Here is a 27,896-nt window from a genome sequence, read left to right on the forward strand (position 1 = left end):
GCCCCGCTTCACCACTAGACTACCAGGTAAGGTTCCGGGGAGGCTTGGACGGCTTAAAAATAGCCAAAAAATGAAAATAGTTTTTGTGTAAAAAAAATCATGAATAACCAAATCCGCGGATACTGAAACCGCAGATTCGAAGGGAGAAGTGTAAACCTAATGCCTTGTACAATGCAATAACTCTAGAGCAACTCTACAAAATTTATAGTGCTTGTGAACTCAATGCACTCATATCTAAGCAAAAAACTGTGTGCCTAAATGATTTACAGCACCTAATACCACTCACACCTTTGGCTTCATTCAAGTTTGATGTACCTTGTTACACAAGTAAATTTTTCAGGTCTATACATATTCCGTTGCAAGACTAGGAAAGTATTTGTTGGTTTATATGATCAAGAACATCTTTGTTGGTGGTCCTAGCTGTCTATGGGATTTGTAGAAGTCTTCTCCAGCACAATAGCTCAAAGGCATCAATTTTTCGTTTATCTGCTTTTGTGAGTGTCCATGTCTCGCAGCCATATGTCGTGATTGGGAACACAATGGCAGTAGTGCTGTAGACATGATTAGTGGTAGTAGTAGTAGCCGTACATGGGAGAACAGTACTTTATGTTCAAATAGGTCAGGGATCTCAAAGTCCCTCCTTGATTGCCGCAATCCAGTCGGGTTTTCAGAATTTCCCCAATGAATATGCATTGAGAGCAGTGCATGCACATAGATCTCATGCATATTCACTGGGGAAATCCTGAAAACCTGACTGGATTGCGGCCCTCAATTAAGGCCACTGATTAAGGCTAATTGAATAATTAAGTTAGACACCTATCGGCTAGGTGCGCCAATCTAGGCGCCTAACTTCAAGTGCCATTTATAAAATGTGGGCCTAACTGACTGTGATATTATAAGAGACGCACACAGTTTCTGTTCTGAAAATACACTTCTCCCTCCGAATCCATGGTTTCAGTATCCGCGAATTCGGTTATTTGTGATTTTTTTTTTATATATTATTTCTAAATTAAAGCTGTATTCCGGACCTTCTCTGCCTCCCTCCCGCTTTCCCCCAGAATCCCTACCTGGTGGTCTAGCGGGTTTTCGGGGCAGGAGCTATCTTCCTACGCTTCTGCCCCATGCAGATCACTCATAGGAAATGGCTGCGTGAGCTCCCGTAGTCTCTCGAGATGAGAACTGAGGCAGCCATTCAGAAGTGGCATGCGCCCACACAGCAGCGCACTTGTGCGCCGCTGGCCCCGACGTGCCGGTAATCAGCAGGCAGCTGTCCTGCGAAGCACCAGCGACAGGCACAATTAGGAAGTGTCGCGGGCCCAGGCATTAGCGCGCTTGTGCGCCACGGGCCCTGACAAGCATCAGGCAGCCGGCCACCGACCTTCAAAATTTAAAGGTACCGCCAGGGGTGGTGGTGGAGTGGTGGGGGTATATTCACTTCATAAGATGCACCCTTATTTCCACCCACTTTTTTGGGGAGAAAAAGTGTGTCTTATGGAGCGAAAAATACAGTAACTCCTGTGCAACCCGCTACTGCCATTTTTAGGAAGCAGTAAGCATGCCTTAGTGCTTACTCACTTAGTAAAAGGGCCTCTATAAATGTATATATACAATAACACTAAATGAACAATGTTTTGGCATTAAATTACAAAGAAGGCATGAACAGAGAATATACAGGCAAAATTGTAATTTGAAATCAAATTTTTAAAAAGGTGGCAAGAAGCAACTTTGAATATATTTTAATAATTATATTCACTCCCCTTATCTCAAAGTCTAACTAGAGAGTACTTGGCTGTTTTTCTGAAAAGAGGAATTTTTACTTATTTAGTTCCAAGGTTATCACTGGAAACTCAGATCCATTAAAGCTTATTTCGATACAACGGCATTCAGAACCCTAGTCCAATCCCTCGTACTGAGTCTACTTGACTACTGCAACATCGCCTATTTAGCAATTTCCCAAAAGAACATGCAGCGTTTACAATTGATGCAAAATGCAGCGGTCAAGCTGATCTTTGGGCTGAGGAAGTTTAACCACGTGACGCCCTACTATCAGCAGCTGCATTGGCTGCCAATGGAGGCGCGCGTAAAGTTTAAATTTGCCTGCTTCTGCTTCAAAGCACTACACGGACTTGCCCCTAAATATATAACTGACCTTTTCGTCTTCTCAGCCAACAGACACAAGAGAAGCTCACATTCCAACTTCGTTTCCCCCCCAGTGAGAGGTTGTAAACTGAAAAAACACCATGAACATCTTCTCTCGCACCAAACGGCATCATGGGGTAAAGACCTAGAACAATTGCTTTCGCCCACTACTTATGAGGAATTTAGGAAACGTCTGAAAACACACCTGTTCCTAAAGTATCTAGACAACTGATCCTCTCTTCTCTCTCCCCTCTATAGCGATTAACTTGTTCTATTGATCACTCTCTCCTTAAAAATGGATTTCCTGTCCTATTAACCCTCTTTCTTCCTCCCCTCTTAAAGTCAATCAATTTGTACCTTTGCTTAATCTTTGTAAACCACATAGAACTTCACGGTATTGCGGTATATAAGCTGTTATTATTATTATTACTTCGTGTATGAGGGGAGGGAAGGCTGACACGTTGAAGACCCTGTGTGTCATACCTTTGCAGCAGGTAATGTGTAAAAAGGTGGCGTAATATTATGAAACTAGTCCAAAAGGTGGCCTTGTTAAACTTTCACTCTTAGAAAAGTAAAGCGTGAATATGGCAGGTGTGTGGTAATCCTTCGAGGACATTTTGGGCTAATTGTTCCAATAATGCATTAAATTGTCACAGGGGCCGGGGAATATAAGGGATGATTAATTGGAATCACCTCCGTTTTCTCCTCTGTGTATATGCACTGTCTTGCCTTAACTAGATGGAAAAATAATTGGTCATGGTTAGTTCAGTATCAGCACTATTTTGCAGATCCTTTTATTACAGCAGAGTGACAGATTTGAAACCCTCGCTACTGACGTTCATAGACCCACATGATCACTATTTCAATTGCTTTATTAATGCAAGGAAAAGGGTGGGAAGTCATTCACATTTTATCATGATAGCATCGTTTGTCATTATATGGAACTGGTGTCTTCCAGTGTCAAAACCCCAGAAGGCTTCAGATTCCCCCCCCCCTTTGAAAGAGTGCTCTGTATTTGAGATATTAAGCACCATAGATGCTGAAAGCATTGTGATCTAACATGTCTTTGGAGCTGCAAGTACAGTCTTCACTTGGTTGCTAAAAAGGTGGAAATTTCTTTTTCGGGTCTATGAAGTTGCCATCTTTTAGTTGTAGAAGCGCAAGGTTATGTCAAAGGAACGGCACAGAAATGCACCTCATTTAATAATTTGCTGGTATTGTATAACCTTTATGCTCTCTTCATTTGCTTAATGAGACATTTATTCACAATTAGAGAATGTAGTGGTATTCTCAAAGAAATGCTTAGCAGAACTATATTCAGGTAAATCATGGTGAGAGAAAACAGACATGTTGTCAGTGGAGGTCCAATGGCTCCAGTCCCCAACCTTGCTGAATGCTAGGAATTAGAGAATGACACGGTGACAAAATTCATCACCGTTCCCGTCCCCGCGGATAACCGCGGGAAATAATCCCATGTCGTTTTCTAGTGTCTATTTCAACCTCGGTCTTTCTACACCAGCGTTCTTCAAAGCAAAGCTTGCGGGTCAGTGGTTGTGCCCAATTATACTCTGATTCTTTCCTCTCTCCTTAAAGAATGACATGAAGATGGTTTCCCGCGGTTATCCGGTGAATTTTGTCACCGTGTCATTCTCTACTAGGAATCCACTCTTTTAACCAGGCCATGAAGCATTTAAGTTGCAGCTAAGCACTCACTAGATCTTTTGTTTACATAGTACTATTTCCTGGTTGTCCGTGCACTTTTTTTTTTGTGGAAAGAATGGTATATCAAGTCTTATTAGACTATAAATTAATATTTATTGTTGATAAGTCTTTGGGTCTTTTTTTACCAGTGAGTCCCGGTTAACTGAGACCCAGATAACTGAGATTCTACTGTATAATAAAAGAACTTCTGTAGTGGTGTTTGCAATACAGGACCACAAAATTGAACGAGGTTTTGCAAGTCAATGTGGAGCCTTACAGATCATACCATGCTGCTTTATTGAGCTGCAACTGTTTGCCTTTGACCACATTTTCTCCGATGAGGAAAGAACACCATCGAATTCTGGGGCTTCAACCTGAAACCTTCAAGTTTCAAGTTTAAAATTTGATCTACTGCCTATCTAAAATATCTAAGCAGTTTACGATAAAATATCATGTAAAAAATAGTAAAACAAATTCAAAGGGATAAATGAGAGGAAAACATAAGGATGAAAAGTCCATTATTTTGACAGAAAAAAGGGGAAGGGGAAAAGGGGATGTTGTTATGTTGTCGATTGATAGAGGAATAGCTTGGAGAGCGTAAAAGTGAAATGACTGTGAAGAATCAAAAAGTTAATCATATACAGTAAATGAAGGCATAGAATGAAATGCATCAGAGAACAAAAAAAAAAACTTTTAATGAAGGTTAAAATTTATTTAGGGATAGTTCAGACATGAAATGGAGTGGTAGAACATTCAAAGAGTTGAGAGCAACCACTGAAAAGATGGTTGGCCTTTTAGATAAGTTTTGTGCAGCATCCCTCTGGTCCAATAGAAGCCCTTGGGAAGCCAGCCACTGGGAGCTTTCCTTGGCAGGGAGAAAAAATGGCATCTTCTCAAGCTGTGGACGTCACCCAAGTCTTGAGGAATACGGACCTCTGTGTTCAACCCTAGTCTGGGTGAAGGAGTTCAGGAGGTTTGGCAAAGGAGTAATCTGGTGCTATAGTTGTGACATTTTGGGGGGATGCTGGAATGTTGTGGGGTCAGCCCATGGATAGCTGTCAAGGTGAGCGGGGAAGTTCCAGCATCGCTGCTTGGGGAGCAGCTTTCTGGTGTACTGCCTGGAGTTTTATGAGTAGTTTCCTGGGTCCTTCACTTGACAGTCCTATTTTGATTTCCGAATGGAGCAAATTATATTACTTTTATAGTGGTTGAAAGTTTCATGGCGATCTCTTAATTTATTGTTCCTAGCAGTAAGTTGGAAAACCACGGAATGTGCGGCGGCAGCAAAAAGGGCAACAGAATGCTAGGAATGATAAAGAAGGAAATCACGAACAGATCAGAGAAAATTATCATGCTGCTGTACCGGGCCATGATGCGCCCTCACCTGGAGTGCTGCGTCCAGCACTGGTTGCCGTATATGAAGAATGACACGGTACTACTCGAAAGGGTCCAGAGAATAACGACTAAGATGGTTAAGGGGTTGGAGGAGCTACTGTACAGCGAAAGATTAGAGAAACTGGGCCTCTTCTCCCTCAAACAGAAGAGATTGAGAGGGACATGATCAAAACATTCAAGGTACTGAAGGGGATAGACTTAGTAGATAAGGACAGGTTGTTCACCCTCTCCTAGGTAGGGAGAACGAGAGGGCACTCTCTAAAATTGAAAGGGGATAGATTCCGTACAAACGTAAGGAAGTTCTTCTTCACCCAGAGAGTGGTAGAAAGCTGGAACGCTCTTCTGGAGGCTGTTATAGGGGAAACACCTTCCAGGGATTCAAGACAAAGTTAGATAAGTTCCTGCTGAACAAGAACGTGCGCTGGTAGGGCTGGTCTCGGTTAGGGTGCTGGTCTTTGACCAGAGGGCCGCCGTGTGAGCGGACTGCTGGGCATGATGGACCACTGTTCTGACCCAGCAGCGGCAATTCTTATGTTCTTATTAAATTATTTGGAGATTAGCTTCCAATACATAGGGCCTGTTTTACAAAGCCACGCTAGCGGCTGCCATGTGGCAACAGCACCGAAACCCTTTAAATCTCTATGGGCTTCGGGACCGTTACCGCGCTGCAGCCGCTAGTGTGGTTTTCTAAAACAGGCCCATAGTTTTATGGTCTGATCGATAGAGATGAAACACTACTACGAAATATATTGAAAGACTTGTTTTTCTTTTTTTTTCTAGTTGCTGTGTAACCCTAGAATTTGAGCCACCTGAAGCACATATTCTCATAGCTTTAATTCCCGGATCTATCTATATTTCATGAGCCAAAGGCAAATGCAATTTTTCATTGGCGTTAAACCATTCTTATTTGAATAATGTCTCTGTTTTCTGAGGCAAGGTCTGTGACCTCTTTTATTAAACAAGTATATCAAATAAATAAATCCTTTACACTTAGTGCTCCTTTAATTCGATTGCTTTCTGGATTCTCATTGTCCTCCTCTTGCACCACTTCTAAAGTCTCTGATTCGATAAATTCATTTAAACCAATAGCCCGATGTTGCAGAAATATTTTCAGCTTTACTGAACTGCTCTACTGTTAAGGGGTCTGGTTTCAATTACAATATGCTCTATTTCATTTTCTTACATGATTAATTCTGATCTCTAAGGCTAGCTATCATCAGCACCATAGAATTTAATATTTTAATCTAATATGGCATTTTCATCTTGCTTTTCTTTCAACATGAAAGTCAAGGTAGGTTACAAAATTGAGAATGAGGACTGGAATAATATAATGGGTAGATCAAGTAATTATTGCCCAACTAGACAATCAGTTAACTATTCGTGTAATCTCAGTTCCAGTCATGTGTCCACTTATAAAATATCTAAAAAAAAACTAAGACATTTCTTTTCTTTGCGATTGCAGACCTCCTTTGTCATTATATTTGTATAACTCAGTTAAAGAATAGCAATGTTTTTGTTTCTTTTTAACGATGTCATGATCCCTTTCGATTAACCCTTGTGAGAGGTAACTTCATTCAATTGGAGCCAATTCCTCAAATTCTTATTTCTAGTTACTGCTAATTTAGGGGTCCTTTTACTAAGGCGTGTTAACTGATTAGCGCGCACTAAGTGTTAAGGCACCCATTATATTCTATGGGCCCCTTAGCATGTAGCACGTGCTAATCTTTAGCACGCGCTAAATTGGTTAACGTGCCTTAGTAAAAGGCCCCCTTCTATTTCTTGACTGCCCATCCAAACCAATATCCTAATCCAGTGGTTCTTAAACCTGTCCTGGCGGATCCCCAGCCAGTCGGGTTTTCGGCCCAGTGTCTTCTGTACTGCAGCCCACCCTCTTTGACATAACTTCCTGTTTCCGCTGGGGTGGGCCCTAGTACAGAGAAGACATTGGGCTGACCTCAGACGGGCAGCATGTGTGAATCGCCAACTTTTGGATCAATTAAAGATAGAATCGGAATCATTCAACTCAGGCAGCAGGTTGCCTTGGGCCACTCCTGACTGATCCTATCACCTTCATTAATTACCAGCACAATGTAAAGGCATGAGACCCTTCTTTCCCCAGTACATCCAAGCCATGCATATCTCCCCTTACATTCCCTCCCCTTCAGCAGGGTTCTTCTCTCTTCCTTCCTCCCCCCCCCCCCATTCTACCTTTAATTGTTCCAAAGGTTGGCGATTCACACACGCAGCCCATCTGAGGCCAGCCCAACATCATCTCTGTACCGCGGCCCACCTTCTTTGACATAACTACCTGTTTCTGCTTGAGTGGGCCGCATTAGAGAGAAAATGTTTGGCTGACCTTGGATGGGCAGTGTGTGTGAATCGCCAATCTCTGGAACAATTAAAGATAGAATGGGGGGAGGGAGGCGCACCTGAGCAGCAGATTGCCTTGGGCCGCTCCTGATAAGAGTGATTCAGAAATTCAAATTAGATTAGATTAGATATTGCCCTTCTATGTTCTTTCTATACAGTAAACAGAAGATATCATGTTTTGATGTGGCCAGGGGAAAGATTGACCTCCTACTATCATTACTACTGATTTCTAAAGGATTATATACCATACTACTCTCAAAGTAAAAGTGTTACATTGAGATAAATTAATGGCTTTTGTAGTTGATTATATTTGTATCCTTTTAATATTTCTTAAAATAGCAGAAATCCATTTTCACCTTACAAAACTATAATTCATTTCGAGAGTTTTCCCAAATGGAAATGTATGAATGATTTGTACATAATGCTGTCTTGTGGTTTATTCTCCATCATTGTCAATTATAGCTATTTTGTTGGATAAAAAAAGGTGCTCCCCTTCTGAACTGAAAGAAAAAAATACACAACATTTAAGACATATAATAGACTCTCCAAGATGTAGCTGGTAAAAAAACAACAACAAGGAACTATTTTTTCTGTTTAAACCGAGTTTGATCAGCAGTTGTTCTCTGTAGGAAAGCAGTAAAAAGGTTGACCGGCAGTACCATTGTGTCAGAAACCCTCAGGTGGTAGGTAAATGCACAGCACCAAACAACAAGGTGTTTGATTTAATCTGGCCTCTCCTATCTACAAAGCAAATTAATTATATTAAACATTCTAACTCCTGGACTAACTTTAATTTAGCCAATTAATTTTTGTCTAAAAGCATCATTTCAGCATAGCCCTCCATCCCCCCCAGACAGTATTCATGGTACAGCCGTTCCATAGAGTAATACAAGGGCATTATAACATTTTCATCTTTGCTTTCCATTTCTTTCCTGAGAGAAACATAGCAACATGACGGCAGATAAAGGCCAAATGGCCCATCTAGTCTGCCCATCTGCAGTAGCCATTATCTCTTTCTCTCTCCGAGAGATCCCACGTGCCTGTCCCAGGCCCTTTTGAATTCAGACACAGTGTTAGCCCCTGCTGCACATTAAGCTGAGGGTTTCAACATATCAGCGATGACAGCTAGATCCTTTTCCTGGATGGTGACTTCTAACATTGAACCGTGCATCACATAGCTATAGTTTGAGTTCCTCTTTCCCACATGCATCACTTTGCACTTGCTCACATTAACTGCCCCCCCCCCCTTTTTTTTTACAAAACCGCCTAAGGGGTTTTTATTGCCGGCCGGCTTGCTGAATGCTCTAAACTGCTCCGAAGGTCATAGAGTTCCTATGAGCATCGGAGCAGCGCAAAGCATTCAGTGCGCTGGCCGATGCTATAAACCTCTAGTGCGGTTTTGCAAAAAAAAGAGGGGGGGAGTAAATGTTATCAGGTGGCCCCAGCACCATTATCTCCCGCATATTAGTTACATCAAGAACACTGAATGTGCAAAATAAATGTCAGTGGGCTTCTTACTTTTTGTGCGTAAGAACTTAAGAATAGCCTTACTGGGTCAGACCAATGGGTCCAAGCCCAGGAGCCCATTCTCACGGTGGCCAATCCAGATCCCTAGTACCTGGTCAAAACCCAAGGAGTAGCAACATTCCATGTTACCGATCCAGGACAAGCAGTGGCTTCTCCCATGTCTTAATAACAGACTATGGACTTTTCCTCCAGGAAATTGTCCAAACCTTTCTTATGAATAATATATTTATTGATTTTCAAAAGCAAAGGAAAAGAAAATGCAGAGCAACACAGTGTACAATCCAAACCAATGAATCCCAAATTCTGACGCATCCCACCCCCCACCCTCCATAAACCCAATTCCAGTGTGTCAGCAACAGAAAAAGTCAAACATTCGAAAGATGGCTGCGAGCTCTGGGTGTCAGAGTAGACCAAAAGGGCTCCCAGCGAAAACAATACACCCTCCCCAGCATCGTGCCCAAAGAAGGAACGTGGAGACATTCCATGGAAGCAAGTTCTAACATCAGTGTACGCCAATGAGCTAGGGTAGGAGAATCAGAAGATATCCAACAATGAAGGATCGCTTTCTTTCCCATCAAAATTGCTCGTTCCAAACCTTTCTTAAAACCAGCTATGCTATCTACTTTTACCACAACCTCTGGCAGTGCATTCCAGAGTTTAACTATTCTCTCAGTTAAAAAATATTTCCTCCTACTGGTTTTAAAAGTATTTCCCTGTAACTTCATCAAATATCCCCTAGTCTTTGTAATTTTTGACGGAGTAAAAAATCGATCCACTTGTGCCTGTTCTACTCAACTTCAGGATTTTGTAGACTTCAATCATATCTCCCCTCAGCCGTCTCTTTTCCATTCTGAAGAGCCCTATCCTTTTTAGTCTTTCCTCATTCGAGAGGAGTTCCATCCCCTTTATCATCTGTTCTCAGTCATAGAATTCAAATTTAAAGAAATGAAAGAAAAGCATACAAATTGAAGGCATTGATGTAATACAATATGGTGTGAAGTCTTGCCATCAATAGAATTTATAGAAGTTAAAATATGAAGTCGTAGGTAATAGATTGCTGACTAGCGTTCAGGGGTTAACGTTAACTTCCTCAAGTTGAAAACCAAAATGAACAATTTTTTTTATAACATTCATATAAATATTTGGAAAACAACTTTTAGATAAAGTTCTGTTCAATCCCGGAGAGTGGAACTGCTATTCTCTTTCGATCTAACTTCTGTGTTAAAACTGCTATTTCTACATGTTGCCTACATCCTTCTGACAAAGCAGCAACTCGCTATTAAATTTTACAGCAGCGGATAATTAAATTATGTGAATAGTTTCATCTGTGTTCAACAATAGTCCATCCTTTTAGGTAGGTGTAATTATATGGGTGCATTGGTACAGGTGAATATATTAATCATGGAATGTAATAATTCCCTGAAGAAAATCAATGACTCATAAGCTAATAACTAGTTCTATAGACATAAAGTAGTAGAACTGTGTTCAGTATGTTTCGTAGGGGCCTTTTTTTCTAACCATTCCTGAACTTCCCATTCTTAGAGCTCCTTTTAGAAATCTGCAGTTGCGGCTCCTGCTGCAGTAATCGCTTCAACACCCATAGGGTTTTAATGGGCATTGGAGTATTTGCCACACAGCAGCTCCTACTGTGGCTTTATAAAGGGGGAGGGGTGTAAACAGCAAAAAATTAATGTGTGATAAGTGCAGAAAGGCTGTGCAGTAATTGTGCCCACCATACCCCCCTCTAGTTACTGTAGAAGAAAATTCTTCACTGCAGGTTATGATTATTCACAGCATAGATGCATAAGACCATAACAGCAGTATTGGGTCATACCGATGGTCAATATAGCCCAGTATCCTGTTTCCATAGTGGCCAATCCAGGTCTCAAGTACCAGGCAGAAATTCAAATGGCAGCAACATTCTAGAACCCCAAAGAATAGCAGGGTTCTAGAATCCCAAAGTTTGGCAACATTCCAAGCTACCAAACCCAGGGCAAGCATTGGCTTCCCCCATTTCTGTTTCAGTAGCAGACTACGGACTTTTCTTCCAGGAACTTATTCAAACCTTAGTTGGCTTAGTATAAGATAAACATATATTCTGGGAAATAACCATATTTGTGAGCCAAAGTGTACAACTTCAGTTGACAGCTGCTGTGTATATTGTGTGTGTATATGAAAAATGAATGGAAAAAAATTGCATTACAATTAGTAAAGGGTGTTGGATCTGGGGAAGAGCTTGGGTGGGTCTAGGGTGGAGTTTAGGAGGTTTGTGGTTGGGGGTACTCAGTTGATATTTGTTAAACTTCCCTGCTGGCATGCCCTACTGGCATTTAAGGGCCTGTCTGGAGGGTCTCTGCGCATGCATGGATGGCGACGTAATGATGTCACACATGTGCATGATATCATCACGGTGATGTACGCACACTTCTGGGTGCCCCGGCTCAAGAAAATTTGAGAGTCACTGCTCTATGCTATCTGTTTAGGTGTTTTCATGTGTATTCTAGTGCAATGTGTTTTGGAGTTCTAAACACTTGGGTTATGCATCTGAACCCACAAGTTGCTTGCAGAATATCATCACTCAAATTTCAACTCCGTCTCCTTCCCAGTAGGCATGCTCCTGCCCTCTCAGTTTTTCAAGCTCAGTGAGAGAGAACGAACATCTCTGGCCTCTCACTTAGATGTGGCAAGATTCTTTAAAGGGGCTCTCAGATTGTGCTCTCTGGTGCATCTACCATTCCCATCCTGTAACCTTAATACTTTTTGTAAGTTCTCAATAGGATTCCGTTTGAGCCTTTACAGGAGGCTTCTGCAAGTAAGTTGCTTAGATGTGTTTACTTCTATTACTGTGGTGAGACGAGTCTCTGAGTTACAGGCTCTCTCTTATAGGGAACCGTTTCTTAACATTATGGAAGCAGGGCTTTACTTGCGCATGGTTCAGTCCTTTCTACAGAAAGTAGTCTCTGTCTTTCAGGTCAATCGGGAAGTCTGTTTACCCACCTTTCAGCCTATGGGGTCAAAATAAAAGGCCTCAATCTCCAGATGGATAAAAATGGCAATTTCCTCCACGTATGTGGGCTTTGGTAAGCAGCCACTGATTATATTGAAGGCACACTCCACCAGAAGGGTGGCTACTTCATGGGCAGAGGCTCGGGTAGTCTCCCTTTAGAGATTTGTAGAGCAACGACTTGGTCTATTCTTCATATCTTTACCAGATTCTAAAGAGTAGATGTGGCTGCCAGGAAGGATGCCACTTTGTGGTCCTCAGTATTTAAAGGCAGGCTAAGTAGTCCCATCCTAGACTCAGGGGACTGCTTTGATGCATCTCTAGCATTCAGGACTACTACACATATTGCACTAGAGAGGAAAGATTAGGTTCTTACCTTGATAGTCTTCTTTCTTGTAGATGTTTCTAGTAGTCCTGAACCCCATCCTTTGAGTGATCTTCACCTGCCTTTGGTCTTGATTTCAGCCTGTGTCTGATTGTGAAGAATTTCTGTCTCTCATCTTAGCTGGATAAAAAAGGGGGATATCAAGTCTGAGTTTCTGCTTCTTAGCAGGACATTTGAGTAGCTACAAGCTCCATAAATGTTAGTGCCAGTTGTACACAGTTTTGTTTAATTTTGATAATGTTATACTTGTTTTGGAACAGAACAGAAATATAGTATTGGGGAGTTCTCCCCTTTGCCCTCCTTCTGGTGATATATTCCATTACAGTGGGTTTTTTTTTTTACTTATTTTGTATAAACTGAGGGGTTTAGGAGCAAGCTTGCTGAGAAGGAGGTGGCGTTGAACGATGAGTAATATCATTCTGCAAGTAACTTACAGGTTCAGATGCATAACCCTAGCATTCAGGACTACTAGATACTCTTTGGGTTTTGGCCAGGTACTAGTGACCTGGATTGGCCACCGTGAGAACAGGCTGCTTGGCTTGATGGACCATTGGTATGACCCAGTAAGGCTATTCTTATGTACAAGAAAGAAGATTATTGAGGTAAGAACTTAATCTTCCTTTGTGTTGAGATTGTAACATATACAGTACTTTTGTTTGAATATTTTTACTGTTTATTTTTATTGTGTATTGCCTACATCTGGCTTTTTGTATACCACCTTGGGTGAATTTCTGCAAAAGGGCAGTAAATAAATCCTAATAAATAAACGTACTGCAGCTGATGCTAAAATTCCTTTGTGAAAAGACAACAGAGATTGTGAATACAAAATGTTGATTCATTGCATTTCATTTGCATATCGATAATGAGCTTAACAACAAACAGTCTGAATGTGCTAAATTTATAATGGTGCTAAGTAGGTGCTAGATCAGATAGTTCAGTGCTGTATGTAAGTAGGGTCAAAAAAGATGTTAATTGTTGTTAACAAGTCAAAAAAAATGCCTGATACGAGTAGACTGATATATACTGTTAAGCCTTGTAGTGATTTATTTAATGAGTTAGAAAGTTATAATATTATTTTTTGCTTGCACCATAGCCATTATTTTTTGAAGGTTAAACAGTTCAGAAACTCAAGAAAGCATGGAACAGGCACGGGGATCTCTTAGGGAGAGGAGGAAATAGTGGATGCTGCAGATGGCCAGACCTGATGGGACGTTTGGCCTTTACCTGCCATCATGTTTTATGAGCCTTAGCTTATAACAATAATGCTCTATGATATTACAATGCAGGTGTAAAGAGCCTTAGTCTAAAGAGAGAGAGGAAAATATAGTGGATGCTGTGGATGGGTCATTTGGCCTTTATCCGCCATTATGTTTCTATAACCTTAAAGCCCTATGACTTCACAATGTAGGTGTAAAGAGCCTTAGTCAATAGGGAGAGGAGGAGACAGTGGATGCTATGGATGGGCCATTTGGCCTTTATCTGCCATCATGTTTCTATGTTTCTAACCTGACTACATTGCCTGCCTAAGGTTAGGGTTATTTAGGAGAGGATAATGAAAGGGCATATTCACTTTAGGTTCAGGGCCAATTAAAAGTATTAGATGAACTTTCCGGTCCCTTGGGCCCTCGCTTCAAATATTAATAATTCAATAATTGTCACTCTGTTCCTTGCTGTAACTTTTCTACAAAGTTAAAACACAAGATCAGTTGAAAGTATCGATAAGTTTTTGAAGATGTGTACTGTGAAAATATCTAAAGACTTTGAAAATGAAGATTGTAAAAAAAAAAAAAAAAAAATGGATCAATGAAGAACATCCAGTCCGTTTCTTAAAAGAAATGTGCATTTAAGAACATAAGACCATAAGAAGTGCCTTTGCTGGGTCAGACCAGAGGTCCATCCTGCCCAGCAGCCCACTCACGCGGCGACCCACCATGTCTAAGACCAGTATAGTAACTCTCTATTTATACCCTCCTATCCCCTTTTCCTTCAGAAAATTGTCCAATCCCTTCTTGAACTCCAATACCGTACATTGTGCTATCACGCCCTCTGGAAGCGCATTTCAGGTGTCCACCACCCGTTGGATGAAGAAGAACGTCTTAGCGTTGGTTCTAAATCTGTCCCCTTTTAGTTTTGCCAAATGCCCTCTCGTTCTTTCAGATTTCGGAAGTTTGAAGAATTTGTCCCTCTCCACTTTCTCTATGCCCTTCATAATCTTGTAAGTCTCTATCATATCCCCTCTAAGTCTCCGCTTCTCCAGGGAAAAGAGCCCTAGTTTCTCCAGTCTTTCAGTGTATGAAAGGTTTTCCATACCTTTTATCAAACGTGTCTCTCTCCTCTGAACCCTCTCGAGTATCACCATATCCTCCTTTAGGTATGGCGACCAATATTGGACTCAGTACTCCAGATGCGGGCGCACCATCGCCCGATACAAAATCAATTAGTGCAGCCAGATTGCCACACAATGCCTACAGCATAGGTAGCCGCAAGGGCTCACAAGCAAATTGTTGTTAATGGCCGTGCACTAATGACAATATTAGACCATGCTCATTAGTTCGGAGATTTAAAAAAAAAAAAAAATGGCCTTTTTCAGACCACATCAAAAAGTGGGCATAATGCACAGGAAAGACTGTGTAAGCTTTGTAAAAGGACCCCCTAGAAGATTTAGACGTTTTTGTTTCAGATCTCTTCCTCAGTCCGTGTTGGTTTTTCAATGATTTATAACCATTTACTTTAGCAGGATATTGCAATCTAAGTTGTCATTGAAATTCTATTAAATTTATGATTCCATTTATGCAAAACAATTTTCCAGACTTCATTTCATGGTGAATCGTAGAGCGGTTATTTTGAGAACAAAGCCACGTCTAAGACATTCACATTAAAAACAAAGCATAAGCTATTTTTAATAACACACCACTTAAGAGAACCACTGAAGTCTCCAGACTGAATCTTGGAGAGGGACTGGAGCATACTCTCTACCTTATATTGCTAATAAAGCTGATAAAAGAAGTCACTGAGATATGACACTTGTAGAAGATTCAAGAGAATACATATGGACGATAGTCCTCCTTGTTCATATAGGGTCTGTTACTGAAGTGCTGATTGCACGGCAACCTGCATGCTAGCTGTCACAGCAGCCAACCCTGCCTTAGTCAAGCCCATGCAGTGCCAATTCTTGTTTTAAGCAAAGTTGTTTATTATGCTGAATGTTTAAATGCATGATAAGTTAGCTTGGGTTCAAATTAACATTCAACACACTAGCTGCTTGCACAGCTTATTAAAAGAGCTTCCTCGTCTATATTGCACAACTAGCTTGCTCCTTGATTGTATTCAGAGCTGTCAGTAGTGCTCCCCAATTTTCCCATCTTTATTTCCCTCCAGAATATCTATCCATTCTCATTCGTAATGTCTCTCACTCTATTGACTTTCTACTTTGTCTTGCACCCGAGGCATTCTTTCCCTGCAGGATTTTTTCCCCTTCCCTACCTTTACAATACCCACTGGGTATGCATCATTATTTTCTATGTTTTCTGTTTCTATTTTCTTTCACACTCTCTGAGATCAGCTATCTTTCATCCCCAAATCAGTGTCTGCTCGCTGCATGATTTCCTACCATCTTATAGCTTTAAGAAGTTTTCCAGAAGCTGAGTAGGTGGCACATGAAGAAGAGTTAAGGATAATAGATGTCTACTTTAGTTGCATTTCTTGCCTGCCATAATGTGAGATTCATATATTCCAACGGCGCTTGTCATCTTTCCTTTTGTGTACATCAAGGGGGTTTGAATGAAAACAATTATCCCCATGAGATGAAAGGATTAGGAACTGTAGAATATCAGATGGGGTTTTTGATAGGTTTTGTCTTCGGAATTCAATATCAACCCCTGCTTTTGCTAAAGAGAGCAGAATAAGTTCGTAGTTGACAGCATCAGTTTTCAAGTGTGAACACCCATTGTGCTTTTCATCCAAGAAACTATAAATTTGTTTTACATCAGGTTTGCTGTTAGTATAATGCTATGCAAAGCAAAGTGTGAAGAAATTCATTGAAAACTGATTTATTTAGAGATTCTCTTAACACCGAGGCTTAGAGGAAACATAAGAGTTTATCTTGGTTGTAAAACCTGAAGTTGCTGCTGTAATTCTGTTATTCTGCAGATTTATTGCACCGCTGCTTAAAAGTTGTAAACATGGTGGCGTGCTAGCTGACAAAAAGCTTCCTTTATTCTATCAAGCAGTCTTATCGCCTGGCTGAGGACCATAATTTAAATTTCAAAAGTGGCAGATCATTTTTGTTTCCGTTTTTAAAATAACTCGAATAAGGTTTCATATAGAAATAAGTTTCCTATGTGCTGTTTATCTACTCGATAACGACTGTTGCTTAAGTGACCTTATTTTCACCTTAGACATACAGCTTCACAGAAATGGCCGTTATCTGCCCGAATAACGATACTCACATTGTTCCTTGTTGCTGAGATATATTGTTGAAGTCCACTTCCTTTACAAGGTGGTAAATAAAATATTTTTTCCAAATAGATTTTCAACTGGTCTACGACTCACAATATGAAAACATTAAGGTGCTCATTTTCGAAGAAGATAGACGTATGTTTTGATTATGCCCCTCGTAGCATTCTGATGCATAGGCGCCTTAGAGGCTCATTTTCAAAGCGCAAAGACTTACAAAGTTACATATGTTACTATGGAACATTATAAGTTTAAGTCCGATTTGGACGTAAGGTGCTAGTCACCCAAAGTCGGCATCAGTAAGATGTCCATTCTCGAAAGCTACGTCTAAAATTTTTTTCCCCAAAAATCTTCTATCTGGATGTCCAGGCAGTTGATCGTCCAGACCGCCAGTATATCTATCTTTCTACCAGTTTCTCAACCAAAAATTCATCCAAGTCCCAAACGCCTAGAACAAGACCATTTGGATATGGCAGGGGTCAGCATTGTGATGGACTGGCCACCCAGACATGGCAACAGAGCAGTGGGGCACCTTACAGGGCACTGCAGTGAACGTCACAAAAAGGGTGCCACATAAACATCTCACCAGAACTCCCTTATAGGTTATATTAAGCCCCCCCCCAAACCCACTATATCCACCTGTCTACAACCCCAGTAGCCCTTTTGGCTACAGGTGCCACCTATATGGCAGTAGAGTAGGTTTTGGGTTGGGATGGGCTCACATTTTCCACCATGAATGTAGTGGTTAGAATGTAGTGGCTTATGGGCCTGGGTCCTCTTCTCTATGGTTCACTAGCCCACCCCTCAGACCTCTGTGCAGCTCTACTAGGCTTTCCTATGCCAGTTGCTGATGTTTCGGAGGTAGGTATGTACGTTTTTATTCTGAACTTTGTGGGGGTGTGATGGGGGGGTCAGTGAACACGGGGGGAAGTGTGTTTGGGTCTTTATTTTGTTTCTGCAGTGGTTATCTGGTCACTTTGTATACGTTTTGGGCAGTTAAACCTGTCTTTACATCATCTAACTCGGAGCGTATAAGTTTCATCAAACGTTCGATTATTGCTGCAGGATGGCTAAGTCTAAGCTGACCCACATCCCATTCATGTCTTGCCCTAACCACTCCTCCAAAAATACCCCTTTCAGCTTTGGGCGTACAGCAGACTTCAGAGGCCTAAAATGTCCCAGGATATGTCCAAAAAGCCATTTTAGTTATTGGCACTTGGATGACCTGTCTCTTAGATCATCCATGTGCTGACTTGGGCAAGTTTCCAGACGTATTTAAGTTTCGATTATGAGCCCCTTTGCATTCTGTACAATTTTGTAATAAATTTGACCCTAAAGAACTCAAGCTAGAGTTATCTGTCTCCTCATGCGTTAAGAACTGGATTTTGTTGGAATATCATATGGCTCAGAAATAGTGCAATGCTTTGGCATTCATTTGTGCTAGAGATTTGTAGTCTCTGAGCTTGGAAAGTTAGATGAAAATCTCGCCCTATCCCACCTCCATATTTTAGCTCTACTTCAGGAAACAGCCTTTAATGGAAGAAGCAACTAACTAGATAGGCACACATGCAAGGACCAATACTGGCCTCATGTTCTATAGCAAGACTTGCTTATCCGCTCCCACTCTAGCTGATATCATATTCATGCACCTTTCTGATTTAATGTTTAGTTTTCCTTAAGTCACCCGTATTTTCAATCTAACTATTCTTTTTTTTTTTCCAATTTATTCATTTTTTCATCTTACATCAACTGTACAATATTACATCAATTGAATCATACACATCACTTGAAATTATTTTCTATTATCATCTTAAATACAAAAATTAAGCCCCTCCCCCACCCTCCCTTTTCACAAATATTATAAATCAAGCATATCATACATGTTATATTCAAAAATATTGATTAAACCAATAATATAACTATATATCCCCCCTTTCCCATTATTATAATTATACTTTTAGTGTAAAAAGGTGCCTAATCATTACAATATGTTATCAATGGCCCCCAAATCTTTTAAAAATTATTATAATTTCCTTTTTGTATGGCAATTGTTCTTTCCATTTTGTAAATATGGCACAACAAATTCCACCAAAAAGTATAGTTAAGTCTACTATAATTTTTCCAATTCTTGGTGATATGTTGTATGGCGACTCCTGTCATAATTAATAAAAGTTTATTATTGCTTGATGAAATTTGACTTTTTATTCTCATTGACGTCCCAAATAGAATTGTATCATATGATAGAGCTACATGATTCTCTAAAAAACAATTAATTTGAGACCAAATTGATTTCCAAAAGGCCATGATACAGGGGCAATAGAATATTTAATGATCCAAAGTCCCTGCTTCCAGATTACAATGCCAGCATCTATTAGACTTAGAGCTATCCAACTTTTGTAATCTAACCGGGGTCCAAAATGCTCTATGCAACAAAAAGAACCAAGTTTGTCTCATAGATGCAGACACTGTACATCTCATTCTCCAAGACCAAATTCGTGGCCATTGAGATGCAGAAATTTGATGCTTAATCTCAGTGCTCAAAATGTCTCTAAAACCTGTCTTTGGTGCTCCAAATGTCTCTAAGACCCGTCTTTGTTTTTTTATTCATATATCCAGATATCAATTTATACCACTGTGCGGCCTGGTGTCCCAAGAAATCCGCCTGAAAGCATAAGAACTCCAGACTATACTGATTATTAAGATTTTTCCATTCAGGGAACCCCTCCTGAATAGCCTGCTTCAGCTGCAACCATTTAAAACTTTGTGATTTGTTAAGACCATATTTATGTTCAACTGTGAAAAATCAAGCAGTTTACCATTTGAAATAACATCATTTAAAGTTTGTATACCTGCAATAATCCAATGCTTCCAGACGATTTTAAAACCACCAACTATTCTTACCCTTTCTGTTTGTGTATTCCACCTACATTAAGATGTTGATAGTATTTATAGATTTAATTTTTTATACCATTCTCCCATGGGAGCTCAGAACAGTTTAATTTATTTACAGTAGGTACTTGAGCATTTTTCCCTGTCTGTTCCAGCAGGCTCACATTCTATCTAATGTATCTGGGGCAATGGGGGATTAAGTGACTTGCCGAGGGTCACAAGAATTAGCATGGGTTTGAACCCACAACCTCAGGGAGCTGAGGCTGTAGTTTTATCCACTGCGCCACTCTTTCCCAGATGTAGGCATGTTTGGCGGTGTACTTTGGGCAGAACACTGGTAGAGTCACAAAATACTTGCGTAGATTATAAAATAATAATAATAATAACAGTTTATATACCGCAATACCGTTAAGTTCTATGCAGTTTACAAAACATTAGTGGAGTACAAGTTGAATTAACTTAAGGGATGTGGGAACAATGGGGAGAAAGGGCAAGGGAGGGGAAAGAGGGAAGTGGGTCAGCTGTCTAGGTATTTCAGGAATAGGTGAGTTTTGAGGCGTTTCCTGAATACCTCATAAGTGGTGGGCAATAGGAGTTGTTCTAGGTCTTTACCCCATGGAGCAGCCTGATGTGAGAGAAGATGCTCATGGTGTTTTTTTAGTTTGCATCCTCTAACCGGGGGAGAAACGAAGTGCGAGTGGGAGCTTCTCTTGTGTTTGTTGGCTGAGAAGGAGAATAGGTCAGTGATGTATTTAGGGGTCAGACCGTAGAAAACTTTAAAACAGAGGCAGACGAACTTAAACTTTACACGAGCTTCCATCGGCAACCAGTGTAGCTGTTTGAAATATGGCGTCACGTGATCGAACTTCTTTAGACCGAAGATTAGTCTGACCACAGTGTTTTGCATTAGTTGTAATCGTCGCATATTATTTTGGGGGATTGCTAAGTACACCTCTGTGTGAACTTTGCTGCGTACATTTATACCAGCTCCCAACAGGTGTAAACGTACATGGCCTCCTAACCTAGATGACTTGATAAACATAACTGGATAGCAGCTAAATATCGCTACTATCTGTTTAAATTTAAGCCTAGCCTCTAGAACCCCATTGTTGCTACCTCTTTATTTGTATAACTTGGCCAGCCATCTTGATGTCTGGCCAGAAGTCACGTCTTTGCTGTCTCCAAATAAAAAAACCAAACAAACCCCAGATGTATGTGGTTAATGCCAAATTTAACTGTATAAATCTTTTTGGATATCACCCACCATCTTTACAGAATGGTATCATATGCTATAGGCATGTTTCAGAAACTCTTAGGTGCACAGAAATAACCTGACTTATTGTACATATTATGTACAAACTACTGCACTTCACCAAACTATGCATGTTACCACTTTCTAAATGTAGATCAAATAAACTTCAAATGTAATCATGTATTTCACTTCCTCCCCCTGAAACAATATCCAAGTACATCAGAGAATTTGTTAGATTGCAAACAATTCTATTAAAATCCTCAGGCTTTGACAAACATCTTATCGTCGTGTGTTGAAGCATTTCTCCTCTTCTTGGTTATTGTTTCCATAGTCCCTGATGTAGACACAATAGCGATTTCATGTGCGGAAGTCATTTTCTGTTTCCGTGTAATGGCTGCGCAAGCTGCTACAACCTCATCACTTTCAAAATCATAGTCTGCCAAATGGCAGTTGTTAGAGAAGCAAAGAAATCTGAAGTACGAGATAATGTTATCTCGTACTTCAGACTTCTTTGCTTCTCTAACAACTGTCTTGCCCAGGCCAAGTCATCTTTCCATAACTCAGAGTTCACTGGACAGATATTCAGAGCTACTTGGAAATTTTCAGATTGCTAGAGTTATCTCTCCTAAACCAAGTTTTGCATGTCCCAGTGTCTTCCTCCCAATAAAATGGGTTTAGCTGAACAGCTAACTCCGCTGTTAGCACAGCTGGGAATGCTTCCTGCATAGAAATCAGCACCCGTGATTTCATTTCATATAAGATAGAATCCTCAGGTTTCAGATGAAGTACTTCTTCCCATTTGTGAATTGCTTCCTAGTACCTTCCAAGCACATTGTTTCATCTTTCAGCCGTATACTTTTTATAATGTTGTCGTTCAGAGGGAATTCCTTTTTCTGTTTAATTGCATGGAGCCGATCACCTTCCTCAGTATCAATCAAACCCTGGTCATCTGAAGCATCAGCTTCAAACTGCTGAGAAACAGACTTTTGATACCTTCTCACCAACCTTTCTCTTCCAATCAAATGACGCCATGCAAAATTGGGTTACTTTCAGATATCTGGGCAAGTCACTTAAGCCTCCGTTGCCCCCAGGTACAAAATAAGGACCTGTATACAATATGTAAACCACTTTGATTGTAACCAGAGAAAGGCCAAATATCAAATCCCCATATCCATCCTCATTCCTATCCGTCTCATTCATGTATTCCCTGTGTCATACTGAACTTCAGAATTATCACATTAGATTTATAACCAAATTACCACATATCCAAAAACAATATCTATGAAAGCCCGCTCAGTAACACTAGGTTTTGATCATGTATTGCCAGTTCAGACATCAATTTTTCTGAAGCTTCCATCTCCCTGGTGGATTCTCAAAATTGAACTCTCTTCTTCCTGTTTTCCTCTTCTTGATTGTGAGGTATGAGTTGAATGTTCCTATTTACCGAGCAACTATGTCTGTTCTCAGTTGTGCAGTATATCAATTTGACAACAATGTTACATGTATTCTAAACCTTGAGGTGTCCACAAATAAGTTATTTTTCTCGCCATATTGGTGTAATTATTTTACCAGCCCTGATTCTGGAATTTACAGCCTTGTCCTCCAGACTGTGAATGACATGTATCATTGCATCTGCATGTTTTTGTAAAGATCTATTGTTTGTGCTTCGCTGAACAGGTTTTAATTGTCTCTAGTTACTAACCCAGACTTGGGCAACTCGAGGGCAGGAATCCAATCGGGTTTTCAGGATTTCCCCAATGAATATGCATGAGATCTATTTGCATGCACTGCTTTCATTGTATGCTAATAGATCTCATGCATATTCATTGGGGAAATCCTGAAAACCTGACTGTATTGCGGCCCTCGAGGACCGACTGACACCTGTGGTTTAATATAAAGATAAGCCTTGGAGTTAGACTCATCCCTGGTGTGCATGGAACAATAATTGTAAAGCATAGTTTGTCTTCCCTGCTGATCCATGCCAAAAAATGGGAAAGGGCTAGAAGGTAGGAGATTATTGAAAGATGAGGTGATGAAAAGATGTAGTGTTTTCATGAGCGATTTTGTTTATCAGAAAAACAAAATACTGTACAGTATTGTCACACATTTATAGTGTGTGTGTAATTGATTCATCATTGTATATTGCCTAGGATATCTGTAGTTAGGTTGTACACAGTGTCCACAAAAAAAAAAAAAAAGAGGCCACTACTTTAGGGTTTTGGGGTTTATTTTCATCAGAACGTTGACAAATTTAAAGATAGGTTTAGGTGTTTTGGCAGGCAGATTCCTTAAAACTATTCAAGAAATGAGCATAATTAAGTCATCCACTGCGCCTGATTTATGTGGCAGCATGAACATTGGTTCAAAGGTAAAAACAATCATTTCAAATTTTATATCATAAAACAGCTGGCAAAATGTAATGTCATCACAAGGCAAGTATGGTGTTAGGTGAGGTGGTTAAATTTAATTATGTAGAGGCACTTTTAATAAGACGTTCTAAAAATTGGCCTGCTGAAGTGCATTCCCCCATTAATGGCCACACACTAATTTCCCAATTAGTGTGAGGCTACTAATGTGGGAGCCCTTATTGTCATCTATTTACTAGGTGGTAAAGGCTTCCACATGCTAATCAGTTAGGCCTGGATTCTATAAACGGTGCCGTCATCATCAGCCGCCTTAAAAACGGCCTCCAATTGCATGTCAATCGTTCAATGGCGCCGTTTATAGAATTGCACCTTCGGAAAAGACAGGTGCTGGAAATGTAGGCCAGGGTTTTCAAGACCTACGTTTCCAGCGCCTACCTGTGACGTGAATCGTGCCTATGGAAGCGCTTTATGACACCTAATGCTACTTCCGGCATTAGCCACATCTATTGATGCATTAGGTGTTGTAAAGCGCCTCTTGTAGATGTGATTCTTGTAGGTAGACGCTTATAAGTTTCTTTTTTTTTTTTTTAATTCTATATCGATTTTTAATCAAAAACAGTGTCATTCAAACGAAAGAACAAAAGATATTCCACATATTACATATTAATTTTTTTTTTTTAATGTTTTAAATGGCGTTTTGAACTTAAGTTAGGCACCATTTATAGAATCCAGGCCTTAGTGCATGACTTTGCAGCTGCACTACCCGATTAGCGCTTGGCATGCCTACTCTCCGCCTCAGAAACATCCCCAGCGCTAAAAAAAAACAAATTCTATTTTTAGCATTTGGGTAGCATGCATTGAAGATAAAACTACTATGGGATGCTTGGGCAAGTCCCACGGTAGTGCTTTCTAATCCATGGTAAGGATGCTTTAGTGCTTACTGCAACTTAGTAAAAGGGCCCATAAGGAGGAAATTCTATAACTAGTGCCTAAATTTAGGCGTCGTAGGCACCCTGCCAATGGTCAGAAATAATAGGGTTGAAGTGCCTACCAACACCTAAATAAAAGGCTGCTGAAATGGCTGCTTGAATCATAGCTAGGAAGCCGCTTTAGGCTGTGGAATGGCAAAGAAGATGTGGCCAACCCCCGAAGTGGTGTTAGGCGATCTGAAGTGGCTACCCAGCCACGAATTGCGCCATGATAGGCGGCTGAAATGTTGGCCTGGGAAACCCTGGCCTACATTTCAGCTGCTTATCTTTGCCTATACCGCAGCAGCCGATCGCGGCAGGGAAATTTTCCCCTCCCCCTTAACGTCAGGGATTCTCCCAGTTCTGGGTGCCAGTTACAGAATTGCAGCTTTGGGGAGTCCCTGCGGCTCAGCTGATGGGGGGAGGGGGGAATCCCCCTGCCATGATCGGGTGCTGCGGTCTAGCTCCATCGCCTGCATCATAGCCAAGAAGGGGAGGCAGTGGATGGGGCCTCATCGCCCTTGAGCCCTGCACAGTTGCCCCCCCTGCACAAAGGGGCTCTTTTACTAAAGCTTGTTAGAGTGCACTGAATACAGTGTGTCCTATTTTCAGACCTAAGTATCCCGCTTTTGCAGGTCTTTTCCTTCCCTCCCGCCAATAGCCCAGGCCACAGCAGCAGGAAATGTCTTCCTGAAAAGGCCTTTCATGCTGCTTCAGCACAGGGAGGCAACTCCTTTTGCCTGTGGCCGACAATTTTCTGTGCCAGGGGTGGAGCGATGGATGGAGTGGAGCGGAGGGCAGCCCGGTAGGGGGGAAGGGGGAACCCTGAATCTCCCGCTGAGCAGGTCGGCCCCCTTAGGAGCTCTTTATTTTATATCAGTGTGCCACGTGATACTTAGCACATGTTAATGCTCATTGGTGTGCGTCAAGCTTAAGTAAAAGGGTCCTACACCCTGCTACAGCCCTCTCAGTTGGTGTATGTTTTTTTTAGCACCAAAGTAGTGAATCATTCAGTCTCTCTGTAAGAATCTTGCAACAGAAGGCTGATCATCACCCATGTTGTTCATGGATTGGAAAGAAAATGGAGGACCTGGATGGCTGGATGTGGTTAAATACCTTGGGATCATCGACTTAACAGTTAATGTGCAATAAGGCGGATATTGTGAGTTATCTGCCACAGGGCCTATAGGGATAAAATGGATCTTAGAACAAGAAGCCCCAATTACTCTATTAACACATGGTAGCTGTGTCTAAATAACCCCTTGTTTATTTTAATTTATTTGCGGTAGATCTTTGCGTAGAGGTGAGGTGCTGTAAACATTTTAGAGCCAAGGCATCATAACCACAACAAATATTATTAGTATTCATGGGTGTTATTGGTCCTGCATAGATTATTATGCATGGATTCAGCTGCTGTACAGAAGTAAACATGTCTCTAGCAAATATGGAAAATATTTTATTATAGAATGACAGCTAAGATGGTAGCATATGTCACTTTCACATCTAAACCAGAGCAACATAGATTCTGATCCCTCTCGAGAACTTCTACCCAGATGCCGATTCTACAGTACAGAACTAATATTCAGAACACGGCTTGAGGTGCCATCTGGATGATGCCGTTAGATGCCAAGATCCTTAATATACCATCTGAACATTAAATGTTCCATAACACTTAGTGCAGGTGAAGTATAGGGATTTAAACAAGAGTGCAATACAGTATTTTTTTTTGGAGCCCGTCTAAGTACCTGCAGTAATGCAAATTTAATTGGGCTTTGTTATCTTCTCTAAGTTGACAAAATTTCTACTTATCAAGGTCCTGCATTTGAGGATCCATTCTATAAATCATCAGATGAGAATCTTGTCTGTCCCACACGTGCCCCTAGCCAAAGTGCATATATGAGTTGTTTTATGCCTGCTGTTTTTATTATTAATTTGCAGATGCAGATTTATTTTTACAACCCCGATGACTTTGACAGTTTTGGAGCCGCAATTTTGGAAAAACGGGTGATAGGAGCCATAGCTGTGTTCTTTCAAGTAAGTGGCCGTGATCAGCTCAAAGTTTATTTGATTCACTTGATTGTTTCAGACAGAGAATCTGCATGTTTTCTCATTCACACCTGCCTTAATGAAGGATACTTCATATTGTCTAATGTGTGATATAAAATGTAAATAAGTATGCTTGGAAACATAATGAGAATTTGTACATCAATTGCCTTGGTTTTATTGCTGCTTGACAGACTGGAGAGCACTTCTCTAATGGAACCTAGGGCTCCTTTTACTGAGGTGCTACATTTCCCCCCGCGCTAGACCTTAACACCAGCATTGAGCTGGCGTTGGTTCTAGAAGCGTAGCACGTGGTAATTTCCTGCGTGCACTAAAAACGCTAGCGCACCTTAGTAAAAAGAGCCTCTAGTGTGTAATTGGTTCATAGACAACGGCGCGAAAGACAAAGGCGCGCGCCGACAACTGAGCGCAAGACGGAGGCGCGCACCAAAGAAAATTACAGTTTTTAGGGGCTCCGACGGGGTTTTTTATTGGGGAACCCCCCCCCCACTTTACTTAATAGACATCGCGCCGGCGTTATGGGGGGCTTGGGGGGTTGTAACCCTCCACATTTTACTGTAAACTTAACTTTTTCCCTAAAAACAGGGAAAAAGTTAAGTTTTCAGTAAAATGTGGGGGGTTACAACCCCCCACACCCCCCACAACGCAGCGCGATGTCTATTAAGTAAAGTGGGGGGGTTCCCCCCATGCCCCCCCGTCGGAGCCCTAAAAATAGTAATTTTGAGCGGCGCGCACCTCCGCACTGCGCTCAATTGTCTGGGCGCACCTTTGTCCCGGCGTGCTTTTGACCTGACACCGTGTAATTTCTACTTGAACATGTTGTAAATGCTTCAAGGGAATTAGATTTTCTTCATGTATATATTTTTTATCATTAAATATTCTTCCACAGACCTTCATAGCATAATTTATATAAGTGGTGCCTCACACAACGAACTTAATTGGTTCCAGGAGCAAGTTTGTTATGCGAAAAGTTCGTTATGTGAAACGCGTTTTCCCATAACAATACATGTTAAAAAAAATAATTCGTTCTGTAGCATAAAATATGCTATGATGACATAAAAAAAGATAAATTTATCTTGTTAGAGCTGGTGTTAGACACAACTGGGGACTGCAAAGTCCAGGCAGAGGCTTACGGCTCTCTTTGAACAGGGGGGACAGTTGCCCTAGTTGCACTACCCTAACCCTATTCCTGCTATGTGTGACTGTGGTACTCCCCAGTACCTTTTTAATCATCCCCCCTCGGTACCTTTTTTAATTCCTCCCATCTTTCCCAGCCAGTGGCGTACAGGCCAGAAGCGCAGAGATCAGGAGCAATTCCTCTGCACGCCTGTGTGGGCCCATGCCGATCTCCGAATGGCTGCAGTTAGTTCTTGTGAGTCCC

General features: G+C 41.0%; 1 protein-coding gene across 3 annotated transcripts in view; it reads left to right on the forward strand.

Annotated features, from left to right (window-relative positions):
• PTPRG (protein tyrosine phosphatase receptor type G) overlaps nt 1–27,896 on the forward strand; it is a 720,636-nt gene that overhangs the window by 390,047 nt on the left and 302,693 nt on the right. For all 3 annotated transcript variants that reach the window (XM_033925773.1, XM_033925774.1, XM_033925772.1), the window contains exon 5: nt 26,390–26,485. In XM_033925773.1, the coding sequence (XP_033781664.1) occupies nt 26,390–26,485 (96 nt within the window). The remainder of the gene's footprint in view (nt 1–26,389; nt 26,486–27,896) is intronic.

The sequence above is a fragment of the Geotrypetes seraphini genome, chromosome 17 (genome assembly GCF_902459505.1).
Source record: "Geotrypetes seraphini chromosome 17, aGeoSer1.1, whole genome shotgun sequence".
Classification (NCBI taxonomy): domain Eukaryota; kingdom Metazoa; phylum Chordata; class Amphibia; order Gymnophiona; family Dermophiidae; genus Geotrypetes; species Geotrypetes seraphini.